The 20,179-nt window shown below is 49.5% G+C and overlaps 1 protein-coding gene across 6 annotated transcripts; it reads left to right on the top strand.

Annotated features, from left to right (window-relative positions):
• Positions 1-1,641: 1,641 nt before the first annotated feature.
• TMLHE (trimethyllysine hydroxylase, epsilon) lies at positions 1,642-19,276 on the top strand. Of its 6 annotated transcripts, none has more exons than XM_080554169.1 (9): positions 1,642-1,810; positions 2,561-2,717; positions 6,580-6,761; positions 8,205-8,381; positions 9,136-9,415; positions 10,590-10,709; positions 13,615-13,851; positions 14,972-15,110; positions 16,250-19,276. In XM_080554169.1, exons 1-9 carry the CDS (start codon positions 1,678-1,680, stop codon positions 16,379-16,381), a joined length of 1,557 nt encoding a protein of 518 aa, XP_080410295.1. In that variant the 5' UTR covers positions 1,642-1,677; the 3' UTR covers positions 16,382-19,276. The 6 variants fall into 6 exon arrangements, with proteins under 6 accessions (XP_080410295.1, XP_080410299.1, XP_080410298.1 ...); XM_080554173.1 differs by having other exon boundaries at positions 1,764-1,810; positions 2,561-3,033; XM_080554172.1 differs by lacking the exon at positions 1,642-1,810 and adding an exon at positions 1,818-1,944 and having other exon boundaries at positions 2,561-3,033.
• The last annotated feature ends 903 nt before the right edge of the window (positions 19,277-20,179 follow it).

The raw sequence follows: 20,179 nt of genomic DNA, 5'->3' as shown, positions 1-20,179 counted from the left end.
AAGAGAAAATTCCCAGCTCCCGACTCTCGCTGGGAAATCCCCAGAAAGCTCCCAGGCACTTTCGTTCCCAGCACCCGAGACCCTCCGCGCCCAGGCCACGTGGCTTGGGCACGTCCTCAGGTGGGACCACGAAGCCTGGTGAGCTCCAGACCGTGCTCACTCCTTGAGAGAAACTCCCCCAGGACGTCCTGATCCTGAGCGCAGCCAGCAGACACCGCGGGGATCTGCCACCACCCAAATCCCCAACCTCTCCCCCTCCTCTGGGCACACAGCAGCCCAGGAAGGGCCGGCGACAAATTCTCATGGAGGCCGAGATGCCTCTGCCGTGAGCTCACCGAGTGACTAACTTGTTTATCTCCTCTGGGAGCTGCACCAAGCTTTTGGGAAGCAGCAGATCCCTGCCAGCTCCTCTGCCTGTTCCAGGCGCCTCCCCCACCCCTTTCCTGAATAAACACACTCGGAAAACAGAGCTGTGGCGACATGCGACCGCTCAGCGGCAGCACGGGAACATCGAGGACTCGGGAGGCGTGAATTTTGGAAAACCACATGGGGAAATCATGGCAGAGCACGGCGGCAATGCCTGGGATCAGCACTATCAGGGCGCAATCCATTACAGCACGGTTTGTTGGCGTTGGGGAGGTTCTGCCGTCAGCACCGCTGCCACTGCAGGTTGTCCCCAGCTGAGAGATGTCCTGGACACTCCGGCCAAGGCCCCCAGAGCACCTGCAGGAAGAGGATCAGGGGGATAATTGCTGATGGGATGAGCAGAGGGAGGACCACCTCCTGCCTACAGCACCACCACGGCTGTAATATCTGTATGCCTATGATGGGTTACAGCACCACCATACCTGTGGTGCTTAGGGACATGGTTTAGTGGGTGACATTGGTAGTAGGGGGATGGCTGGACCAGATGATCTTGAAGGTCTTTTCCAACCTTGATGATTCTACGATTCTGTAATATCTCTTGTCTACGACGGGTTACAGAACCACCATATCTGTATTTGTGTGTCTGTGACGGGTTACAGCACCACCACGTCTGTAATACCTGTATGTCTATGTCTATAATGCCTATATGCCTACGACAGGTTACAGCACCACCATACCTATACCTGCATGTCTATGACAGGTTACGACACCACCGTGTCTATAATATCTCTATGTCCATGACAGGTCACAGCACCACCACGTCTGTAATACCGCTCTGTCTATGACGGGTTACGGCACCACCACGTCTATAACACCTGTATGGCCCTGAGGGGTCCCAGCACCACACCTACAATACCCCTACGTCTATGATGGCTCCCCCATGCCCCCAGCGCCACCCCCGAGCCCCCCCTCCAGATACAGCTCCCGAGGCCCGCACCCCGCGACCCGCGGCGGCCACACACGCGGCCCCGGGCTCCTGTGCGCCAAAACCTCGGGGTTTCGCCCCAAAACACCAGGCCCAGGACCAACCCCACTGCCCCCGTCCCACCACAAGATGGCGGCCGTGAGCAGCCGCTGTGCGCATGCGCCACGCGCCTCCCCGCGACTTTCTATGCGGCAGCGCGCCTCTCTATGGTCTCTGTGGGCGCTCTAGGCTGAGCCAAGGGAAGCTCCTCCCCCCTCCCCGGCTGGCGGCGCTCTGCCCTTCTTCCGCCAGCTCTATGGCCTCTCTATGGCCGCCCGCCCGTCTCTATGGCGGCGCTCTCAGACCTCCCGCGTCTCGATGGCGGGCGGCGCTCTAGCCGCGGCTTCCCTCCTCTCGGTGGCCTGGCCCCGCCTCGGGAGCGGGGGGCGGGGCCGGGGCTGCGGCGGCGCCTGGCGGCGGGTGCGGGCCGGGGGGGGCCGGGGGCATTTTGGGGGAATTTCTGCGGGGTTTGGGGGTCGCTCCGGGAGGGTGCTTCGGTGGGATCCCGGCAGGGCTGGGGGTTGATTCCCGCGGGGTGTCTTGGTGTGATTTCGGCAAGTTTGGGTTTGGTTTCGGCAGGGTTTGGGTTTGGTTTCGGCAGGGTGTTTTTGGTTTAATTTCGGCAGGTTTTGGGTTTAATTTCGGAAGGGTTGGGGTTTGGTTTCAGCGGGGTATCGTGATTTAATTTCGGCAGGTTGCTTTGGTTCAATTTCAGGAGGGTTTAGGTTTGATTTCAGCAGGGTTTTTGGTTTAATTTCAGCAAGTTTTAGGTTTGATCTCAGTAGGGTGTTTTGGTTTAGTTTCAGCAGGGTTTAGGTTTAATTTCAGTAGTGATTTTTTTTGGTATAATTTCAGTAGGGTTTTTTTTCTGGTTTAATTTCAGAAGGGTTTTGGGTTTAATTTCGGCAGTTTTTTTGACTTAATGTCTGCAGGGTGTTTTGGCTTAATTTCAGTAGTGTTTTTTTGTGTAACTTTAGCAGGTTTAAGGTTTAATTTCAGTAGGGTGGTTTGGTTTAATTTTAGCTGGGTTTAGGTTTAATTTCAGTAGGTTTTTTTTTTTTTTGGTTTAATTTCTGTAGGGCTTTGGGGTTTAATTTCAGCAGGGTTTGGGTGTAATTTCGGCAGGGCGCTTTGGTTTAATTTCATCCTTTTCTCTGTCCCCCCCCCCAGCAAGGCAGCAGGCCCAGCCCCAGCGGCCGCCCAGCCCCGCAGCGGAGGAGCGATGCCCACCGGGGGCGGCCCGGGCAGGAGCGGGGGCACCCCCCGGCACGGCCCCTCGGACGCCGGGCCCCGGCTCTGCGCCCTCCTGTAGCTCGCCCAGGCCCAGGTAACGAAGGCTGGCAGCCGGCCGTGCCTCACAGCAGAGCTGCTTTCTCCCCTTCCCTTCCCAATGGCATCCCCTCCCTGCCTGGGAGCGCTGCCTGGCCCCGCTCAGGGCCCAGAGAGGTCAAAGGGAATGATTTGATAGCAGTTCACCCCGGTAAGCGTGCGTCCCTACTGGGGTCACGCCGCGGGGGCTGGCTCCCGTGCTGCAGAAAAGCTTTCGAGCCCTGCGGGAGGCTTTGCCTTCGAGGCAGGTGAAGAAGGTGCAGTAAGGAAGGGGTCTGGAGTCCGGCTGTTGGTGCTGAACCTGGGGGGAGCAGGTAATTGATTTTTACTTCTAGGAAAATGAAGTAGCTGCGAAGCTGGCAGTGTCTGTGATGTCTTCATTAGGCTGCTTAATTTAATTGAAAATTTTCTGTTGCTGGGAAGGGCTGGAAGGGGAATCTGATACCTGACAGCTGAGATCTAATATAGCTGTCTGCCACAGCAGTGCAGGCCTGCCGGGGGAGGCAGGAGCCTTTCTCAGCAGGGGACAGCCAATCTGCCTTTTGTTTCTTTTGTAATTAATAGGTAAGCTATGCCAGTTTGGGCTGTTAAACCTTAAGCTCTGCTGACAAAGAAGCGTCTGTGTGTGTGAGACTCCTGTTCCAGGGGACTTGACCCGCCGCAGGGGTTCATCGCTTGGGTTAGTTCGTGTCCCTCAGCTGGTTCTGGGGCAGCAGCCCCCCTTTTTGTCAGTGTCCCCTTTTCGAAGGCTGCTGTCGCTCATGCATTGGCACTGCGTGGTGTTTGGGTGCCTCCTCCAAAGCTACTAGAAATGAAAGACTAAAAAATGAGCCAAGTGTGTAAGGGTTTTTGTGCTGTTGAAATCTGTGCATTTCTTACAGATCAGAAAACTTTGCTTTAGACTGAGAGACTGGACGTTCTGAAATGCTTAATGGAAAATAGATAACTTTTTCGGATGCCAAATAAGCTTGAAAAACAGGCTGGGCATGCTGTCACAGAGTGATGAAACAGGTCTGTTCACAGCTCCAGCAGTTACAGCAGCAGAGCGGCTTGCTGAACACCAGCAGGCCGCTCTCACGATGCTCTGGGAAGGTTTTTGCTAAAGGCTGGATGAAGTCCACAGATTAGAGTTCTTCGTCCTTCCATATATATATATATATAGATGGAAAATACTTGGTTACTAATTTTGTTCAACTCGGTATGTTTTTATTTCTCAAAATGGGAATTGTGGCTTTTTTTCCAAGAGCTTTAAACAGCACAATTGGTTACTCCAAATGCTTCTTGCGTTGGCAGTGAGCAGACTACTGAGGGACTGGGAGGAAAGTCTCCTGGACTAACGAGCCCCTCGTGAGGCTCTTCCTTCCTCCTCCTCTCACAGCATGTTTCTCATCTTTATGCTCTCAGGAGCCTTACAGTGTTCTTCAAATCACAATATATTCAAGTTTTCTGCCTTTCCTGCAGCTCTGTGCTACCTGCTCAGCCTGTCACCTCTACTCATTCACCAGGTGATGGAGTCTCGGATAAGATGAGGCAAGCACGATGCTCCGTACAGTGTCTGCACAGGAACTTGTCTTGCTTTCACAGAGGGGCAGAGTTGGAAATAGAAGATCTCACCCTTGTGAAAGTCAGTTTGCCTTTACACGAAGGGTAGTTTACTGTCTTCTTCCTCCTGATGATTATTCTTTATGGATTTAAAGGGAAATTTGGTCTTGAAACCTTGCAGCTGGTGCATTTCACTGGTGTCCAGGTGAGGTGTGTGTGATGTGGACAACATAAAGATCAGAAGTGGAGACATGAGGTGAACAGGAGGAGTGGGAGAAAGAGAGAGCTGTTCACATAACTGATTTCAGTCAGGAGAGAGCTGTTAGCTTTGGTTAAACAAGCTCAAAGACAAAATGTAAATTCTCTCTAATTATGTAGATTTGTGTGTGTGTGTTCAGCTCCTCTTAGTTTTAGTGTCTTTTGGAAAGATTTAATTTATGGCTTCTCTGAGCTGTTTGTGGTGTCTGCTTCCAGCAAGAACAGCAGAGAAGCAAGAGGTCTCATTGATTAGATTAAATATCTGGGTCACTTACCATTTTACCTGTGTTTATCCTCTGGTAAGTTTTGATACTGGAAGAAGACAGAGATAAAAAGAACATGTGCAGAAAGATAACTATGGCTGGAGCTGCCCCAGGCAGAGGCCACTTTCTAAATGGATTTATAGATGAGCTTTTCCTATCAGCTTTGTGTCCTGCACGGTCCTGCGTGAGGAGATAGGAAGCTTATTTGCACACGCCTGCTTCTTTTTATCTCCTCTGAGTTAGTGGATATTCTTGAGATCCAAAAGCCAAAAAGGAGTGAGTCTTACCTTGTTTTTTTTTCTTTCACAAAGCGTGGTCTTGAGCTTTGTGAGTGGTAACTCATGGCTTGGTGAGTTAAATCATTTCTTTGAACTTTGTAAACCCAATAACCACCAGATAACTCCTGGTTCTCTAGGTCCTCTTGCAAATTTCCTTCACTTAGTTATTAAGTTTGTGTATCAAATCCAGCTGATTTGCAGCACGGCCAGGTTCCCAGCAGTCCACTTAGGTGGGAATATTGCACTTCAGCAGCCACAGAAATCAGAGCTTTCTTTCTGCAGCTCTAAAGCTGTTAGTGACTTGTGCAGACTGCGGCCAAGCACCTTGCAGAACTCAGTGGTTTGCGTATTGCTCTCAAACTGCATTATCTTGATAAAAACATTTTCACTTTCTTTTTTTTTTTTCCTAGAGTTCTCAGTCTATTTATTTCCTACTCAGCAAATTGTTTTCTGTGAATATGCCACTTCTGTGCCGATTTTACTGTTCTTACTAACTTTTGATGTCTCTGCAGTAAGTCAGCTATGAAGGGGAGAAGCAGGTCGGACAGCTGAGGCACCAGCCTGTGCTCTCCAGATAGAAAGTGAAGGGCAGTCAGAAAACTGGGATAAGAAATTTTTCCTGTGCCTGTGTCTTGTCCAGCGATACTGCATTTGTACGTGCTTCAGATCAAAGCGTTGTTGAAATCCTGCTGGGTTTAGACCTGTCCTCTGGAACTTAATGAACACGTGACAGAGCTTTTAGCGTGGTTTCACATCTTAAAACTTGCAGGGTTTTTGCCTTTGATTGCACTGAAGTGTTACAAACCAGCCTGTGGGAAGTCACCTTCTCATCTCTGGTCAAAAGTTAACTGTGGCTGGTTACTGTTCCGTGCTGGCTGTGCCCTTTGGCAGAAAGAGATCTTTCTCCTCCTCCTCCTCGTTGTTTTGCTTACTTTTTCTAGAACTGACCTAATTACTGGATTCCTCTAGTTCTTGCTTCTGTAACCAAGGTCGATTTTCTCTGCTTCCCTGGTCAGCTCTGTCCAGGAAGGGGAAATTCGTATTGGGAAGGCCAACGAGGGGACAAGACCTGCAGCAGATGAGGTTTTGCCAGTGTTTTGTAAAGAGCATTGAACACGCAGCTGTCCCTTCTGGAAGTGATAAATCCTGAGATCTCATTTACTTCTTCTCAGGACTATTTTTCTGCTGGAGATTAGGGTGGTCACAAAATAAGTCAGATGCCCTTCTCTATTCTCCTTCTGTTTCCAACTGGCGTGCTTGGATTGGATTAGCTTATTTGTTTTAAAAAAGTCATCACTCCCCTAATGGTTAATTCCTTGCTGCTTCCATTACACCCAGTTTTTAAGGGCAGCCAGTTTTCACCTGCCAGCTTCACGGCCCTCCTGGGTGTTGGTGATGTCTACAGAAGTATCCGCTGCAGCTGACCGAAATTTTGCAGCGATCACCGCGTGGTCTGCGTGATGCCACCAGCAACAGCAGCGCAGCTGTCTCACCTTGTTCTCCTTCTTCTCGTCCTCAGGATGTGGTGCCGGAGGCTGGCGTGCCTGCTGGGCCTGCCCTGCTGGCGGAGCGGACGCGCCGGGCATGGCTTGCTGGGGCTTCCCCGCGGCACAAGGACCGTCCCCGCTGCTGTGGCTCGCTGCCATCACACGGCCCCGGAGTCCCTGAGCTGTGCCTGGCAGCTGCACGGCGATCACCTGGGTAGGTGTGTGGTTTTGAGCCTGCTTCTGAGCTTCCTGGGGAGGGGAGCGAGGTCTTCCTGACCTTGTTTCCCAGTAGTGATTCTCTTCTGAAACAGGTCATGGTTTTTTAGAGGGGTGCATGCTGGAGTCTGCGTTTTACGTTCCCTTTAGGAATTCCCAAAGGCAGGATGGAGCAGGTTGGTCTGCTGGCATTAAGTCTTTTATGAGAAACAAAGCAGTGATAACTGAGAAATCAAGCGATTCCTGAACTCTGACTGCATCTGAATCTTGCCCTGTCCATCAGTTGTTCGCTGTGTAATGCTCGGGGCTGTGACTTGCAAGTGGGGTGGCTTGTTCAGTGTGTTCCCAGCTCTCTGCCTTGCCCCCACTTGCAGGTTTTCCTTAAAACAAGTGTGTGAAACACAGTAGTTCAGAGCAGTTTTGTAAGCAGCCTGTTTGTGTGGCTGGATGGCACAAGCACGAAAGGCTTTTTGATGCCAGTCATCCCTCACTGTGAGACAGCTTAAGGAAAAGGCAAGGAATGTATGCGTTAATGTAAGCAAGCCAGTTATAAACTCAGTCTAATGCTGCTTCGTCCTCTGGTTTTTCGAGACAACTTAGCAACCGAAGCACATTTCTCCATGGTCTGCTTCGTTTGGTACCTGCAGATACGCAGCATCAGCCCGGTGATGTTTGCTGAGGCTGGTCAGAAGGCATTGGTACTGTGGAATCCCTTGTAAGCATATCTCTAAAGGGAATTGCTGAGTGTTTTATCCAATGTAGTCACCCCCTGAAAAAGGATGTTGTTTTTTCATCCCTTGGATACTTGGATCTCAAAGCTGAGCAGCAGTAGAGCAGCAAGGGCTCTTCTGTTGTCCATGCTGGCTCTGACCCCCCCTCTGAAGGCCTTTGGGCTGTCCCAGGAGGGAACAAGGAGGTGAGGCTTTGTAGCAATGATAAACGGGTATCAAAGCTCTGTGCTGAAGTCATGGTGTTGTCTAATGTGTGTTTTAGTTTGCATGTCGATGTGATTTGGTGGTTGATTCTTATCTGTATTGGTGTGATGGGGTCTGCACCTACATGGGAGGGAGAGAGGGAACCTTGCTGTGTGCAGCAGCTGCTGGGCAGCTCCAAATTTACTTGTTGAAGAGAGAAGATAGACATAAATATATGACCAGTGTGTTTGTTAGCCACGCTTCTTCTCCGTGTTGCAGGATGAGGTTGTCTGTGGACTTGGTAAGAGGGGAGACCATGGCAAGATCACTGACAGTGTTATTCTTCATTTCTTCAGTAGTTTGCATGGTCTTCAAGTGAAAAGCTAGCTTCGCTTGCACAAAGAGGTGCTAAGTCTAACAGCCTCTGCGTCCCCTAAAAGTGGGATCGTAACTTGTGGGTTCTCCTGTTATGTTTTCATTCTCATTGTTCACACAAGAGCGTCTTCTGTGCCCATCTCTCTTTGCAGAGCTCAGGTATGCAAACACGCTGATGCGCTTCGATTTCGTCTGGCTGCGGGACCACTGCCGCTCAGCTTCCTGCTACAACGCCAAGACAAACCAGCGCAGCTTGGACACAGCTAGCGTGGACCTGGGAATCAAACCCAAGGCTGTCCGAGTGGATGAGACCACACTCTTCCTCACGTGTGAGTATCAAAACGCCCATCTTTCACGGACCGCCAGCCCTGTTTGGAAGGAGGCTGGTTGATAGATCCTGCTCTTAAGGCTGCCCTCTCCTAGTAAACCTTATCTCTTAAATCAGGAGCTGTTTTGGGAGGAGATGTAGCTCTAAGCAGATCTTAAACACTGCTCTTCTGAGCAGGGCTGTTGCTGTAAACACAACTCAGCCTTATTTATGTCTGGTTTTCTTCTCCCCCTTACCTCCTCCCTCCCCTCTTGAGTGCATCTCCAGTGTCTGGGTAGTTTATTGGTTTGTTTGAACGTGGGAGCCGTGCAGATACTGAAGAGATCAATCAAGAAATGGTTGACTTTCTTCTCCTTACCCTGTCCTACTTGAACTGGTGTCTCTGATTAGAATTCACATCTTGTGTCCTTTCTCCTCTGCTTCCCGGCTGCTTTCTTTGTTCTGCTGCAATTTACTTTGATTTATGGTACTCTCGTTTGTGGGATTGTCATCAGTGCTTCTTCTTCAGTGTCCTGTCACTAGAAAACAAAACCACTGAAGTAGAAATGCTTAGGCCTGGATTTGGAGTTGTTGACAATACGTGTAGGACTTGTGGCCTAAACCAGGTAATACTTAAGCTTTCATCAGGGTTCAAAAGAGTCTGTCATTAGGCAAAATTAGAAGGGGATTGTCCTAGATTGATGGTTGCAGTGGCTGTGATCTCTCTGTCTGTTCGGTGCGATTGCAGCGACTGTGACCCTGCTCATTTGCCACAGGGCCGGATGGGCACGTTACGCGGTACGGGCTGGAATGGCTGGTGAAGAACAGCTACGAGGGGCAGAAGCAGCGGGTCATGCACCCGCGGATCCTCTGGAACGCAGAAATCTACCGCCAAGCCCAGGTCCCATCCGTCGACTGCCGGAGCTTCCTGGAGACAGACGAGGGGCTGAAGGAGTTCCTGCAAAACTTCCTGTTGTATGGGATCGCTTTTGTTGAGAATGTCACTCCCACCAAAGAGGACACGCAAATCTTAGCAGAAAGGATCAGCTTAATCAGGTAACTGGGGCTGCCCCAGGAAGGCCACAGACAGCTTTGTAGATGAGCCATGAATGGGAGGCTGTTGCTTCCTTTTTCTTTGGAAAGGTGCTGCCCTCATATCCTGTGTATTGTGCAGTATGGCCTGGTTTGCAGATGAAGGGTCTGGGTCATGTACAGTCCCTGGCCAGTCCACATGAACTGAGACGCAGTCCTGCACTGTGGGATCTGGCCTCTTTTTGTGGGGAGGCCTGGAGTCACGAGGTTACAGAGCTGCCTCAGGAGCATACGATGACTTTTGTGATAGTGGGACTGTGAAGAGAGAGGAGTGACTGAGGGAAGTAGCCTGTCTGGGAAGACTTGAGCTTTGCAAGGAGAGACATTTCCTGTTATGACTTGAAAGGTTAGGAGGTCAGCCCTGGCCCTGGGAGCCAGGGAGATCAAAAACAATTTGTAGCTCTCACTAAAGAAAAATACTGGGAAACATTTTCTTCTGTGTTTAAAACACACCAACAGCATGGCAAGCCTGGGTTTGAGTTTTGAGTTTTATCCAAGCTGCACAAACAGCTAAACTTGCCATGGTCCATTAGAAGAGGATGGATTTCTATTGATGAATAGCCACTCCAAATAGAAATAAAGGTCTCGAGGAACATCCAGCCAACATTTTTCTCCAGTTTCTTAACCTCCTCCTGTAGCCCCCGAGTACTGTTTGTTGCTACCAGGTCTTTGCCTTCTCCCTATTTCCTGCCATGCACATTGTAGGGGGAGGTGGGTGAAAGCGGAATATCTTACGAACGGAGATGGGGATAGTACTCCAGGTGGGTACAAGCAAAGGTACAGACCTGTACAACAAAGTACAAACCTGGGCTCTGGTAACTCCCAATGTTGCTCAGTGTTTCCTTGATTTGATGGGCTGATCTTCAGAGTGAAGTTGTGTATTTGTGGAGGAGGAGAAGACTTATTGCCATCAGTCTTCTGAAGGAGGAAAGAAATTGAATAGTAGGAGGAGGCATTAGAAGCACCATCTCTTTGACAGTGTGAATCCTGTTAACTTGGCATGCTTTGCTGTTTGAATTCACTCTGTACGTGCTGTGTGTAAGATAAAGGGGAGTAACCTCAAGTGGAAGAGAGAGGATCTGTTTTACCTCGACGCTGATCCCTGCAGCACTCTGATAACTGCCCACCTCTCTTGCAGGGAGACCATTTATGGCAGAATGTGGTACTTCACCTCCGACTTCTCCCGGGGAGACACTGCCTACACCAAGCTGGCTCTGGATCGGCACACCGACACAACCTATTTCCAGGAGCCCTGCGGGTACGTGCTGCTGCTGCTGCTCCACACACACAGCGCAGAAGGCAGGCGTGATTCACGGTGATGCAGTTTAGACTTCAGCGTTTCCAGCTCTGCTGATGGGATTTAGTGGTACTAGTTGCACAGTAATTCTGGATCCTGCATGATTCCTCTGGAGTGGGGTAGTCTGTAGTCTTTCCTGTGCTTGGAACTCCAAGGTCTTCCAGAATGCAGGCAATGAAGGAGTTGGCTGTTCCCTGGCTGGCTGCTCCTTGGCGCTTGCTGTGGTTTAAGTAGCCCTCCTCACCCACATCAGCACTGTCTGTTTTACTGGCAGAGCTTTAGTGGTAGCCTCTGGGGAAGGAGGGAGCAGCTCGCCTCTGCACAGCCTGCAGCAACTGTCTCTGCCCTCCCAAGCTGCATGAGTGGTACCAGGTGTACGTGCTGTCCTCACGTATGCCCTGTGTGGTCGCTCTGCTTCAAACTGGTTGGGATTTGCATCTTGGCAATAGTGCAGCCCTGTAGGTAGTCAGAAACCAGGCTTCTCCAGCCCTTCAAAGTTCACGCCTGTCTGTGCTTTAAAAAAAAAAAAAGTTTGTAGCTACAGTTGTTTCCCAAATGCTAGTTTGCAAACTGCTTTTCCAATATAGCCTCCGGGCTGCAAGTTTTGTACCTGGTTGGAGAAAGAAAGGCAGCAGCCCTGATCATGATTCCCACTAAAGTGCAGGAGGCTTAATTTCTACCTTCATTCTTTTTCTGTGTGTCTGCTTTCATCTCAATGAAGAAAAGAATCAATGAAATGGCCCTGGGGGAGAACTGATGGAAGTACTGTGACTTCATATGGAAGTAGCAATACAAAGGCTAGGAGAAGCCATCTAGTCTACACCTCCTGCCCTAGGGCAGGATTAGTTCTTCCCAAGTGAGGCCGTTAAGTTGCTAAGCATCTTAATGGGAAAGGTCTGTGAGGCAGAGCTGGAAAAGTAGAGGAGGGCCAAGGGGTGGGATCTACTGCCTGCATATGGATTTCGGAGCAGCCCTTCAGACCAGGAAGGGTCGTGCTACCCAAGGAGGCACCCTGGTTGCCCATGCACAACCTAGCACAAAGCTTTTGGGGGTGGTAGCTTTTGTTCTGAAGCAGCTAGGTGCCAGAAGCAAGGTAAGCAGTTTTTAGTGTGCTAGAAGTAGATACATAAATCTTAAATCCTGCCACGTCTTTCAAGACTGATCTAGTTGGTTCCTGTGTTTTCAGTGAACAGCTGACTGTAGAGCCCATGTGCTTTCATGGCCTGTGCAGTTACCTGCTTGCCTGACTTGTTTTAGGAGCTCACAAAATCTCCCCCAAAGTCAAATGCTGAAGTAACTAGTAATCAGAGCTTCAGCCTACAGATACTTTGATTAAGCTGCTCAGTGTGAGATCTATAGAGCTCATTAGCTATTTTCTACTTGGAAAGGTTCCCTTTCTTTCAGGTAGGTGTATTCTCATCTGCAGTAAACAATGACAGTGTGGACCAGGCTAGTAGGGCTAACCGTTAATGCTTGCAATCCTGCAAAACCTTAGTTGTGCAGGAAGAACATGAATTTCTTGCTTTCCTGAGCCCCCATCTCTACCAGAAATCCTTTCTGCTCAGACTGCTTCAGACTTATTCTGAAACTCTTTAAACTGTCTTTGACCTGCTTCTAGAAGAAAGGAGGTGTTTTTTTTCAAGAAAGATTTGTTAATTTGAATGTCTGCTTTCTCTGCCACTCTGGGTGAAATCAGCTAAATCTGACGGGTCTCGAGTTACCTTTTTGTAAAGGGTAGAGGAGAGGAACTCCTCAAGACATGGGGAAAGACTTATCTCACTCAATGGGCAGCAAAGAGCCTGCCTTCAAAAGAGACTTTCTCAGTGCTCCAGGCTGCACAAGAAGGTGGTTGCCTTCAAGGAGCAGAGCCACGAGGGCTTGGGCATCCTCAGCTCCCGTCCTTGTGGACTGACTGACTGAAATTATTCTGAATCTTCTGTGGTTTTAAGGGTTCGTTGAGCTGAGGTGAAAAGGTGCCGGTGAGGCTGGAACTGGGAGCTTGTGCCACATCACTTGCTGTGGGACTGGGTTAAGAGGCCTCAAAGGAGATCAGGAGATGAAGGCTGCCCAAAAAGGTTGCATTTGTCTTTCTGACAGGTGAACTTGGTACACCATGAAAACTGGCAGTACACGGCTCAAGGCAGCTCCTGGGTGTTTGTTCCTGAGAATGCAAGGTCTAATAGGCTTGGATGAAGGGAAAGAAAGAAAGAATCTTCAGAAAAGTAAAAGAGCAAAAGCTGTTTAGCTGAATTGGACAGCTTCCTGCCAGGGAGGCAGTGCCCCTGTAGGTAGGCTTCATGTTCAGGACTCCCCTGCTCCAGGCTTCCCAAGGGGTCTTTAACAAGTCGGCTCAGGGGGCTTATCCTGATCACCTGTGAGAGACCCTGATTTATGTGCCTTTGTGTGAGAGCCACCCTGAGCTCCCCTTGTAGTTGCTGGAGACCTCAGTAGTACCACCAGCACGTCTTCAGCTGCCCTCTTGTTCGGAGATGTTCTCGGGAAGTTAGTTTTATGCTTTTGAACCTCTCCGTCCTGCTGCCCAGATGGACCTTGGCAGACACGTGCCTGCACCACTTGAAGTCTCCCAGCTCGCATAGTTTGATCTTGGAGATGGTGTAGGCAGTAGCCCTCTTCTCAGAAGTCAAAATGTATGAGAGCTGAAGAAACATCAGGCAGAGCTGCTGCTTGCTGGGCAGTTTCCATTCCTTAGCAGGTCTTAGTGAAATGCAGGAGACTACAGATAAGCCTGTCGTAACCGGCAGATGCATCAGTCTACATTAGTCTGGGTCTGGGGAAGCACATTCTCTCCACAGGACAGACACCTGAGGTCTTTTCTTTTGTGCTCTGGATTCTCTCTCCCCTGCAGCATCCAAGTGTTTCACTGCCTCAAGCACGAGGGGACGGGCGGGCGGACGCTGCTGGTGGATGGCTTCTATGCGGCGGAGCAGGTTCTCCGGCAAGCCCCCGATCAATTTGAGCTGCTAAGCAAGGTGCCACTGAAGCACGAGTATGTTGAGAATGTGGGAGATTGTCACAACCACATGATCGGAGTTGGGCCAGTCCTCAACGTCTATCCCTGGAACAACGAACTTTATCTGATCAGGTAACACAGTGTGAGGGAGGCCTTGTGCATACAGGGGTAGGGTTCTGTCAAAATGTAGTGGTTTTCAGAAGAAAATTTAGGCAGAAAGCCAACATATGTTTGATGGAGGGGGTGAAACCACAAAAACACCATGTGTTTCCTCCTGGGTTTTGTAATGTTGCCTTTGAGGAAGTGTCGGAACCACTGATACAAAGATGAGCATCACTGCTGAGCTTTGTTTTTAGCTCCTGTTACCTTTAGCTCCATGCCCTCTGCCCCACTCAGGGCTAGTTCAAGGGCTTGGTTTCAGACATTCTTGCCACTGTGTGTGTTTTGTAGGAGCAGCACTGTTAGGTCTGGGTATGAGCAAATGCCCATCCTACTGCCAGTCGTTAGAGCCTCCCTGGAGTGACCCTGATCCTGCCCCATGTGAAGTGTCCAAGCTCATGTTACTTCATTTGAGAGGCAGTGGGATTCAGCTCTCCTCAAAAAGTCTCTAAAAGCTAGCTTGGCATGCGAGGGACGAGGAGAACACAGGGTGGTCCCCTTCTAAAAGGTAGCTTGGGCTGCTTTTTGAAATTCCATCTTGGCTTAGCACAGGAGGTCACCTAGCACTATTTTGCACTTTTATGCTAAAAAAAACACTTAATCTCATCCTTTGCTGTGTCTGTAGCGCCAGCTAGTGCGAGTTGCTGGCACTAGTGTCCCCTTATCCCAGTGAGCAGCTTGCCTCTGTTTAGAGCCTGGCCTTTCCTTAATAGCATTGAGCTTCTGGCTGACCAGACAGCAAGCTGCTAGATTGCGTGGGCTTCATTTCTTGTGAGGAAAGAAGTTTTCAATATACCTCGCTGCTGATGGGCTTCTCTTTAATGCCCACTTTTCCTTCCCCAACACTGAGATAGCATGTGGCAGCTTTCCATGAAAAACAGCAAAAACTGGTGGCAGCAAACTCTCCCTTGATCCACATGTTGTATAGTCTCCCAGAAGTCCTGCACTTGCAGCATAACCTGCCTACTCATCTCGTAGCCTCCCTTAGATGCTGGCTAATCTGCCTCTTCGGAGGTTCCCTCTGGGAACACCTTGCTGCACTTTACTCTTGGGGCCACATAAGCAGTCTTTTTTCTGTCTTCTTTACCTCCAGATACAATAACTACGATCGTGCAGTCATCAACACTGTGCCTTACGATGTTGTACATCGCTGGTACACTGCTCACCGCACACTCACCGCCGAGCTCAGGAGACCTGAAAATGAGCTGTGGGTCAAACTGAAGCCAGGCAAGGTAGGACTCAGAGGCTCACATGTGTTTGGTACGGGCAGGGAGGCTGGGTGCTCTTCTGGATGTTGCCGCATAGGTAAATGCTTCAGGCAAACACTGTGCTGAAATTTCCCTCTTTACAGCTGTTTTAAGGTGCCTTGTATTCCAGTAATGGCATCTGTTGCATGTGTGTTCTTACTTTTGTGAAAGAATGCTAGTTTCCAGGCAAGGTAGAAGTAATTGATTCAAATTCAGCCTCAGAGGACAGTTAGCCCAGACCGGGGGAGAGGAGGAAGATATTTTCAGTCACTGAACGAGGACCCTTGGAAGCAGAGGGGCTGGGAGCACTTACTCTTTGGCCTCTGACTTGTTCCAGAAGCAGAAAATCTACTTTTAATGGAAGAGTAAAGGGCACGTGGAAAGCTGAATTTACTTCTGTTCTGAGGTTATATCTGAATCCTTACAATGCCAGTAGATCACAGGAGACCTGAGCTCTCCTTGCTGTCCTGGAAACGCCTTAGCATGTCTTGGGACTAAAAGGGAAAAGCTCTGCCCTGAGTATGAAAGGCCGATGCTGGGTGCAGTTTTGGAAGAGCTTGAAGAGCTAGAGCTTCATTCACAGACTTAGAGGCTTCTTCCACCAGCTTGCTGCTGAAAGGGTTTTTTTGCCTGCTTGAAAGGGTTTTTATTCCTACAGGGTCTAGGTGGGTCTAGATTCAGTCTGAACTTAGGGCCCCAGGCATGAAAGAGTGATGTTCACATCAAAGAGCCCCTACAGCTCTCTGTTCTCAAGGATGCCTGGGGAAAAGTGACACGTTGGAGGCTGAAGATGGCCAGTTCCTGTTGCTGGTGCACTATTGCCCAACCTCTGCAGCACTAAAGCAAAGAAATGACCCAGAAATACTTTGCTAGCTGACCTGTTTTAACCTATGGTTAGCAGCAGAGCCGAGCTGCTGGCTTCAGGTACTACAGCTGTGCTAGATCATATCAGACATCTGCGTACAGTTTCATGCTGAATGGGGAGGCTGTGCAGTTGGTGGTGTGTCCCTGCCCGCTCTTCCAGGCTCTGGGGACCTCCAGCTCCAGGACCTGTCGTGTCAGCGGGTCCTGGCTCAGCTGCGGTGGTCACCCTCGTCCTGACAACCTCTCCTCTTCCCTTGCAGGCACTCTTTATAGACAACTGGCGCGTCCTGCACGGGCGGGAAGCATTCACAGGGTACCGCCAGCTCTGTGGCTGCTACCTGACGAGAGACGATGTGCTGAACACCGCACGCTTACTGGGACTGCAAGCCTAGCGCTGGCCACCCGCTGCGGGGAGGCAGGGCTCCGTGCTGCTGTGTCACCACGATGAAGACGTTGCACGTACCTCAGACACCTCCACCCTCTCAGAGCAGTTCTCTCTGCCTGCCTGGGAGAGGGAGCAGGTGGAAGCCAAAGGTCATGGGAGCTTTATGGGACTGCATTCTGCCTTTGTCCGAGCAGGTTCAGCTCTTGCTGTCTGGGCACCCAGCCTGGTCTTTCCAGCCAGCCGGTTTGTCTCAGCTTCAGTGAATCGGGGTTAATCACGCTGTGAGAAGTGCTCCCAGCACCTATTGATGTGAAGTGCTCCTCTAATCAAGTGCCTTCAGGATCTGAAATCTGTTTCTCTCTGTTGTTCAGCCTTTTCTGTCAGCTGCCATTTCTGTTTTTTTTGGCATAGCAGAGCAGAATGGATATACCTGGGGTCTCGTCTCACCCCAGGCCGGACTTCACAACTTCTAGAGAAATTTTTTTGTCTCTAGGGAAAAAGAAAATCCTTATTTTGATGGAAGTGCCACTACTCAAACGGAGGGCTGTTGGCATGTATCAGTGAACTCTTTCCTCTTAAACATACTACATACCCTTATAACAGGCACTGATACAGTCCGTGCTGCTTGATGGGTGGCCTGGAAAGAGAAGCTCTTGTAGTTAGGGTATTTCTGAAAAGGCTTAGGATAGAAGGAAAGGGGGAAGTAGTGACATCTGCATGTTGCGAAGGAGAGATGGCTGTGTTGGATGAGGGGCGTATTTCCCATGTTTTCTTGATCTCAGTAATGTAATGCTGTCTGGTGTTCTTTCTGCCTGTTGCACCATGCTTATATTGAGAGTCAAGGCTCAACAGCTGCAGTGTTTACTGACAGATTTCCCACTGTGCTTATTCCTTCATCTTTTCTGAAGAAGGAATTTGTCTTAGGGCATCTTTACACTGGCTGCTGGACAGGGCTGACTCTTTCACCAGATTTTTCTATATATGAAGGTAATAAACACAGAGGTGCCTTTCAACTCATGGTGGTAGGGAGGTTAAATTGGAGAGTTTGGCACACTGAACAACCATAGCGTAAGGAACAAAAATAAATCCCATATCACTAGAAAAGTTGAAGTTGTAAAACCAAGAGGAGATTTTAGGTTTTATTTTTCTGATCTTCCTTATCTTTGGGGATATCCACTCTGCTCTGACTGGACCTTAAAACAGGGCTGGTCCTGTTCACTCCTGGCTTTCCTGTGCAAGCAAAATGCTGTTATGCCTAAGGTACAAGTGCAGTGCAGATGCACATGTGCTAAACCTGCTGCCCTCATTTAATCTAAATACTGCATGTATAGATCCAAGTGCTAGGAGGCACTCTGAAAAGGCACTCTTAAAAGCTTCTGTTCCTAGGGACTGAGCTACCTTATGCTGTCTTCTGCAGCATGCCCTGTCTGCAGTGAGCCATTGCTGTAGTCAGCCATCAGGAGTTGAAAGGGGTTTCAGAGCCAAGGCTCAGGAAGCTGTTGATCAGAGGATACGTAAGGAAGTGAAACCTGAGCCATGTGGCAGCAGGCTTGGAGCGAGCTGGCTTCTGTCAGGTCCTGTTCTCACAAGGCTTGTGGATGGCAGTCTCAGGCATGGGCAGGAGCTTGAGTTTTCCTCTAGGCTGAGCCAGTGGGTTCCTCAAGCAGCCTTCAGTATACATTACTTCTGTGTACTTTCTTTACCAAACACTTAGTTTATAGCTTCTCCTTAGATGCCAGTTATGCCAGCGTAACTCGAGTATGAAGTTTTGAAAGTCTTCATTAATCTTGTTGAAGTAGCAGCCCCCTGCGGTTATGTACGCATCTCGCACAACCCATCTCAGATGCTCCAGGGTTATTCCACCTTGTACTTCTGGGTGAAGACATGGCCTGGAGCATGGGGGGAGAGGTCGTGACAAAATCAGCCTCTGTTAATTGACAGAGGAGGGGACAAAAGAGCCTGGTGAGTATTTCAAAGCCTGTTGAGGGTTCCTGAGCTGCTCTTGTCTCCCTGTGCTCCCTGAGAATAAGAGGGAAAAATATTTGGGTTCATGCGGAACCCATCCCTTAGTCACTGAGATCAGCTTTACCTTCCTCTGTGCAGGGGATCTCCATTTTTATCAGCTGCAAGCCAAAAATCCGCTGCTGCCCTAAGGTGGAGCATGCAGGACTATGGCTAGCACAAGGGAGAACTGACCAAACTGTATTGACAATTGTAGTGATACCTGTGCCTTTCTGGTGAGGAACGTGGTTATGGTATCTTTGCCTCCCGCTGAGCGGTGTGGGGCTGCCAAGAGCTGTGGTCTTCAGCAACCAAACTCCTCCTCTGAGCCACCTCCAAGCCAGAACAGTCCTCAAGGTGATTGTGTCATGTGTTTGGGGGAAAATTATCCACCGTGAATGTAGCAGACACACTTTCTCATAGGTGTTCAACTTAATTTAGCCACTTCAATAATAAAATGGGGAGGGGAGAGAGCTTTCTTTAGTGTTACGTTCCCCCTCTTCCCCACTTCCCAAGTGGACTAAGTTCTTCCTAAGCATCTTGTGAGCAGCAAAGCTTTATTTGTGGAAACAGGACTTCTTGGCAATTGCAGTCTGATGTGGATATTTGTTGCGGAACAGGTTGTTTGCTGTAATGATATCGGGTCAGTTTTTATAATCCAGCTCTTTCAATCCTTTCAGCCAATAAATGATGAACTGCTTCCTTCTCCCTCCCCGTGCACTAGGGTACCACTGTATGTGTTTTTAAGACATTTTTCAAAGGTAAGAAATGGAGTAAGTGGTGATTTATTTTACTAAATGAGTTATAAAGTGGTCAGGTTAACAAGACCTATATTTCAAGCAATCTTGATAAGTCTGTATTACCCATCAAAGGTGGAATAAATCTGAGAGGGGTAAATCAATGTGTCTCCAATGGCTTCTTTGTGTTCATTCTATCCGCTGGCCACATGATGGCAGAAGAGGCAAGGAACAGTGTAAAAATGAGTATTAAAAACTCAGTGACAAGTCACATCCACCTGTGACTCTAGGCCTGAAGCGGGTTCTGTTTCTTGCAAAAGAGATAAAGGATAATAAGAAGGGTTTTTTAAAGTATGTAAACAGTAAAAGGAAGACTAGGGATAATTTGGGTCCCTTGCTGAATGAGGGGGGTGTCCTGGTAATGGGAGATGCTGAGAAGGCGGAGATACTGAATGCTTTCTTTGCTTCAGTCTTTGCTTCAAGGACTCTTCCCCCCCGGACTCCTGGACCCTGGAGGGAGGAGAAAGGGTCTGGGAAATAGAGAGCTCCCCCCTGGTTGATGAGGGAGTGGTTCGGGAGCGTCTGAGTGGGCTCAACGCACACAAATCCATGGGCCCTGACGGGATGCATCCACGTGTGCTAAGGGAGTTAGCAGAGGTGATCGCAGAACCGCTCTCTATCATCTTTGAAAGGTCCTGGAGAATAGGAGAGGTGCCTGAAGACTGGAAGATAGCCAATGTCACTCCGGTCTTCAAGAAGGGCAAGAAAGAGGATCTGGGAAACTACAGGCCAGTCAGTCTCACCTCTGTCCCTGGAAAGGTGATGGAACAGCTTGTTTTGGAGGCCATCTCCAAGCAATTGGAAGAGAAGAAGGTTATGAGGGGTAGTCAGCATGGATTCACCAAGGGGAAATTGTGCTCAACCAACCTCGCTGCCTTCTATGATGGCATCACCAGCTGGGTAGAGGGGGGGAGAGCAGAGGATGTCATCTACCTTGACTTTAGCAAGGCTTTCGATACTGTCTCCCATGACATCCTAATAGCAAAGCTGAGGAAGTGTGGGATGGA

The sequence above is a fragment of the Anser brachyrhynchus genome, assembly GCF_964034855.1.
Source record: "Anser brachyrhynchus genome assembly, chromosome: 13".
Lineage (NCBI taxonomy): Eukaryota > Metazoa > Chordata > Aves > Anseriformes > Anatidae > Anser > Anser brachyrhynchus.
This window is presented reverse-complemented; position numbering and strand designations above follow the sequence as displayed.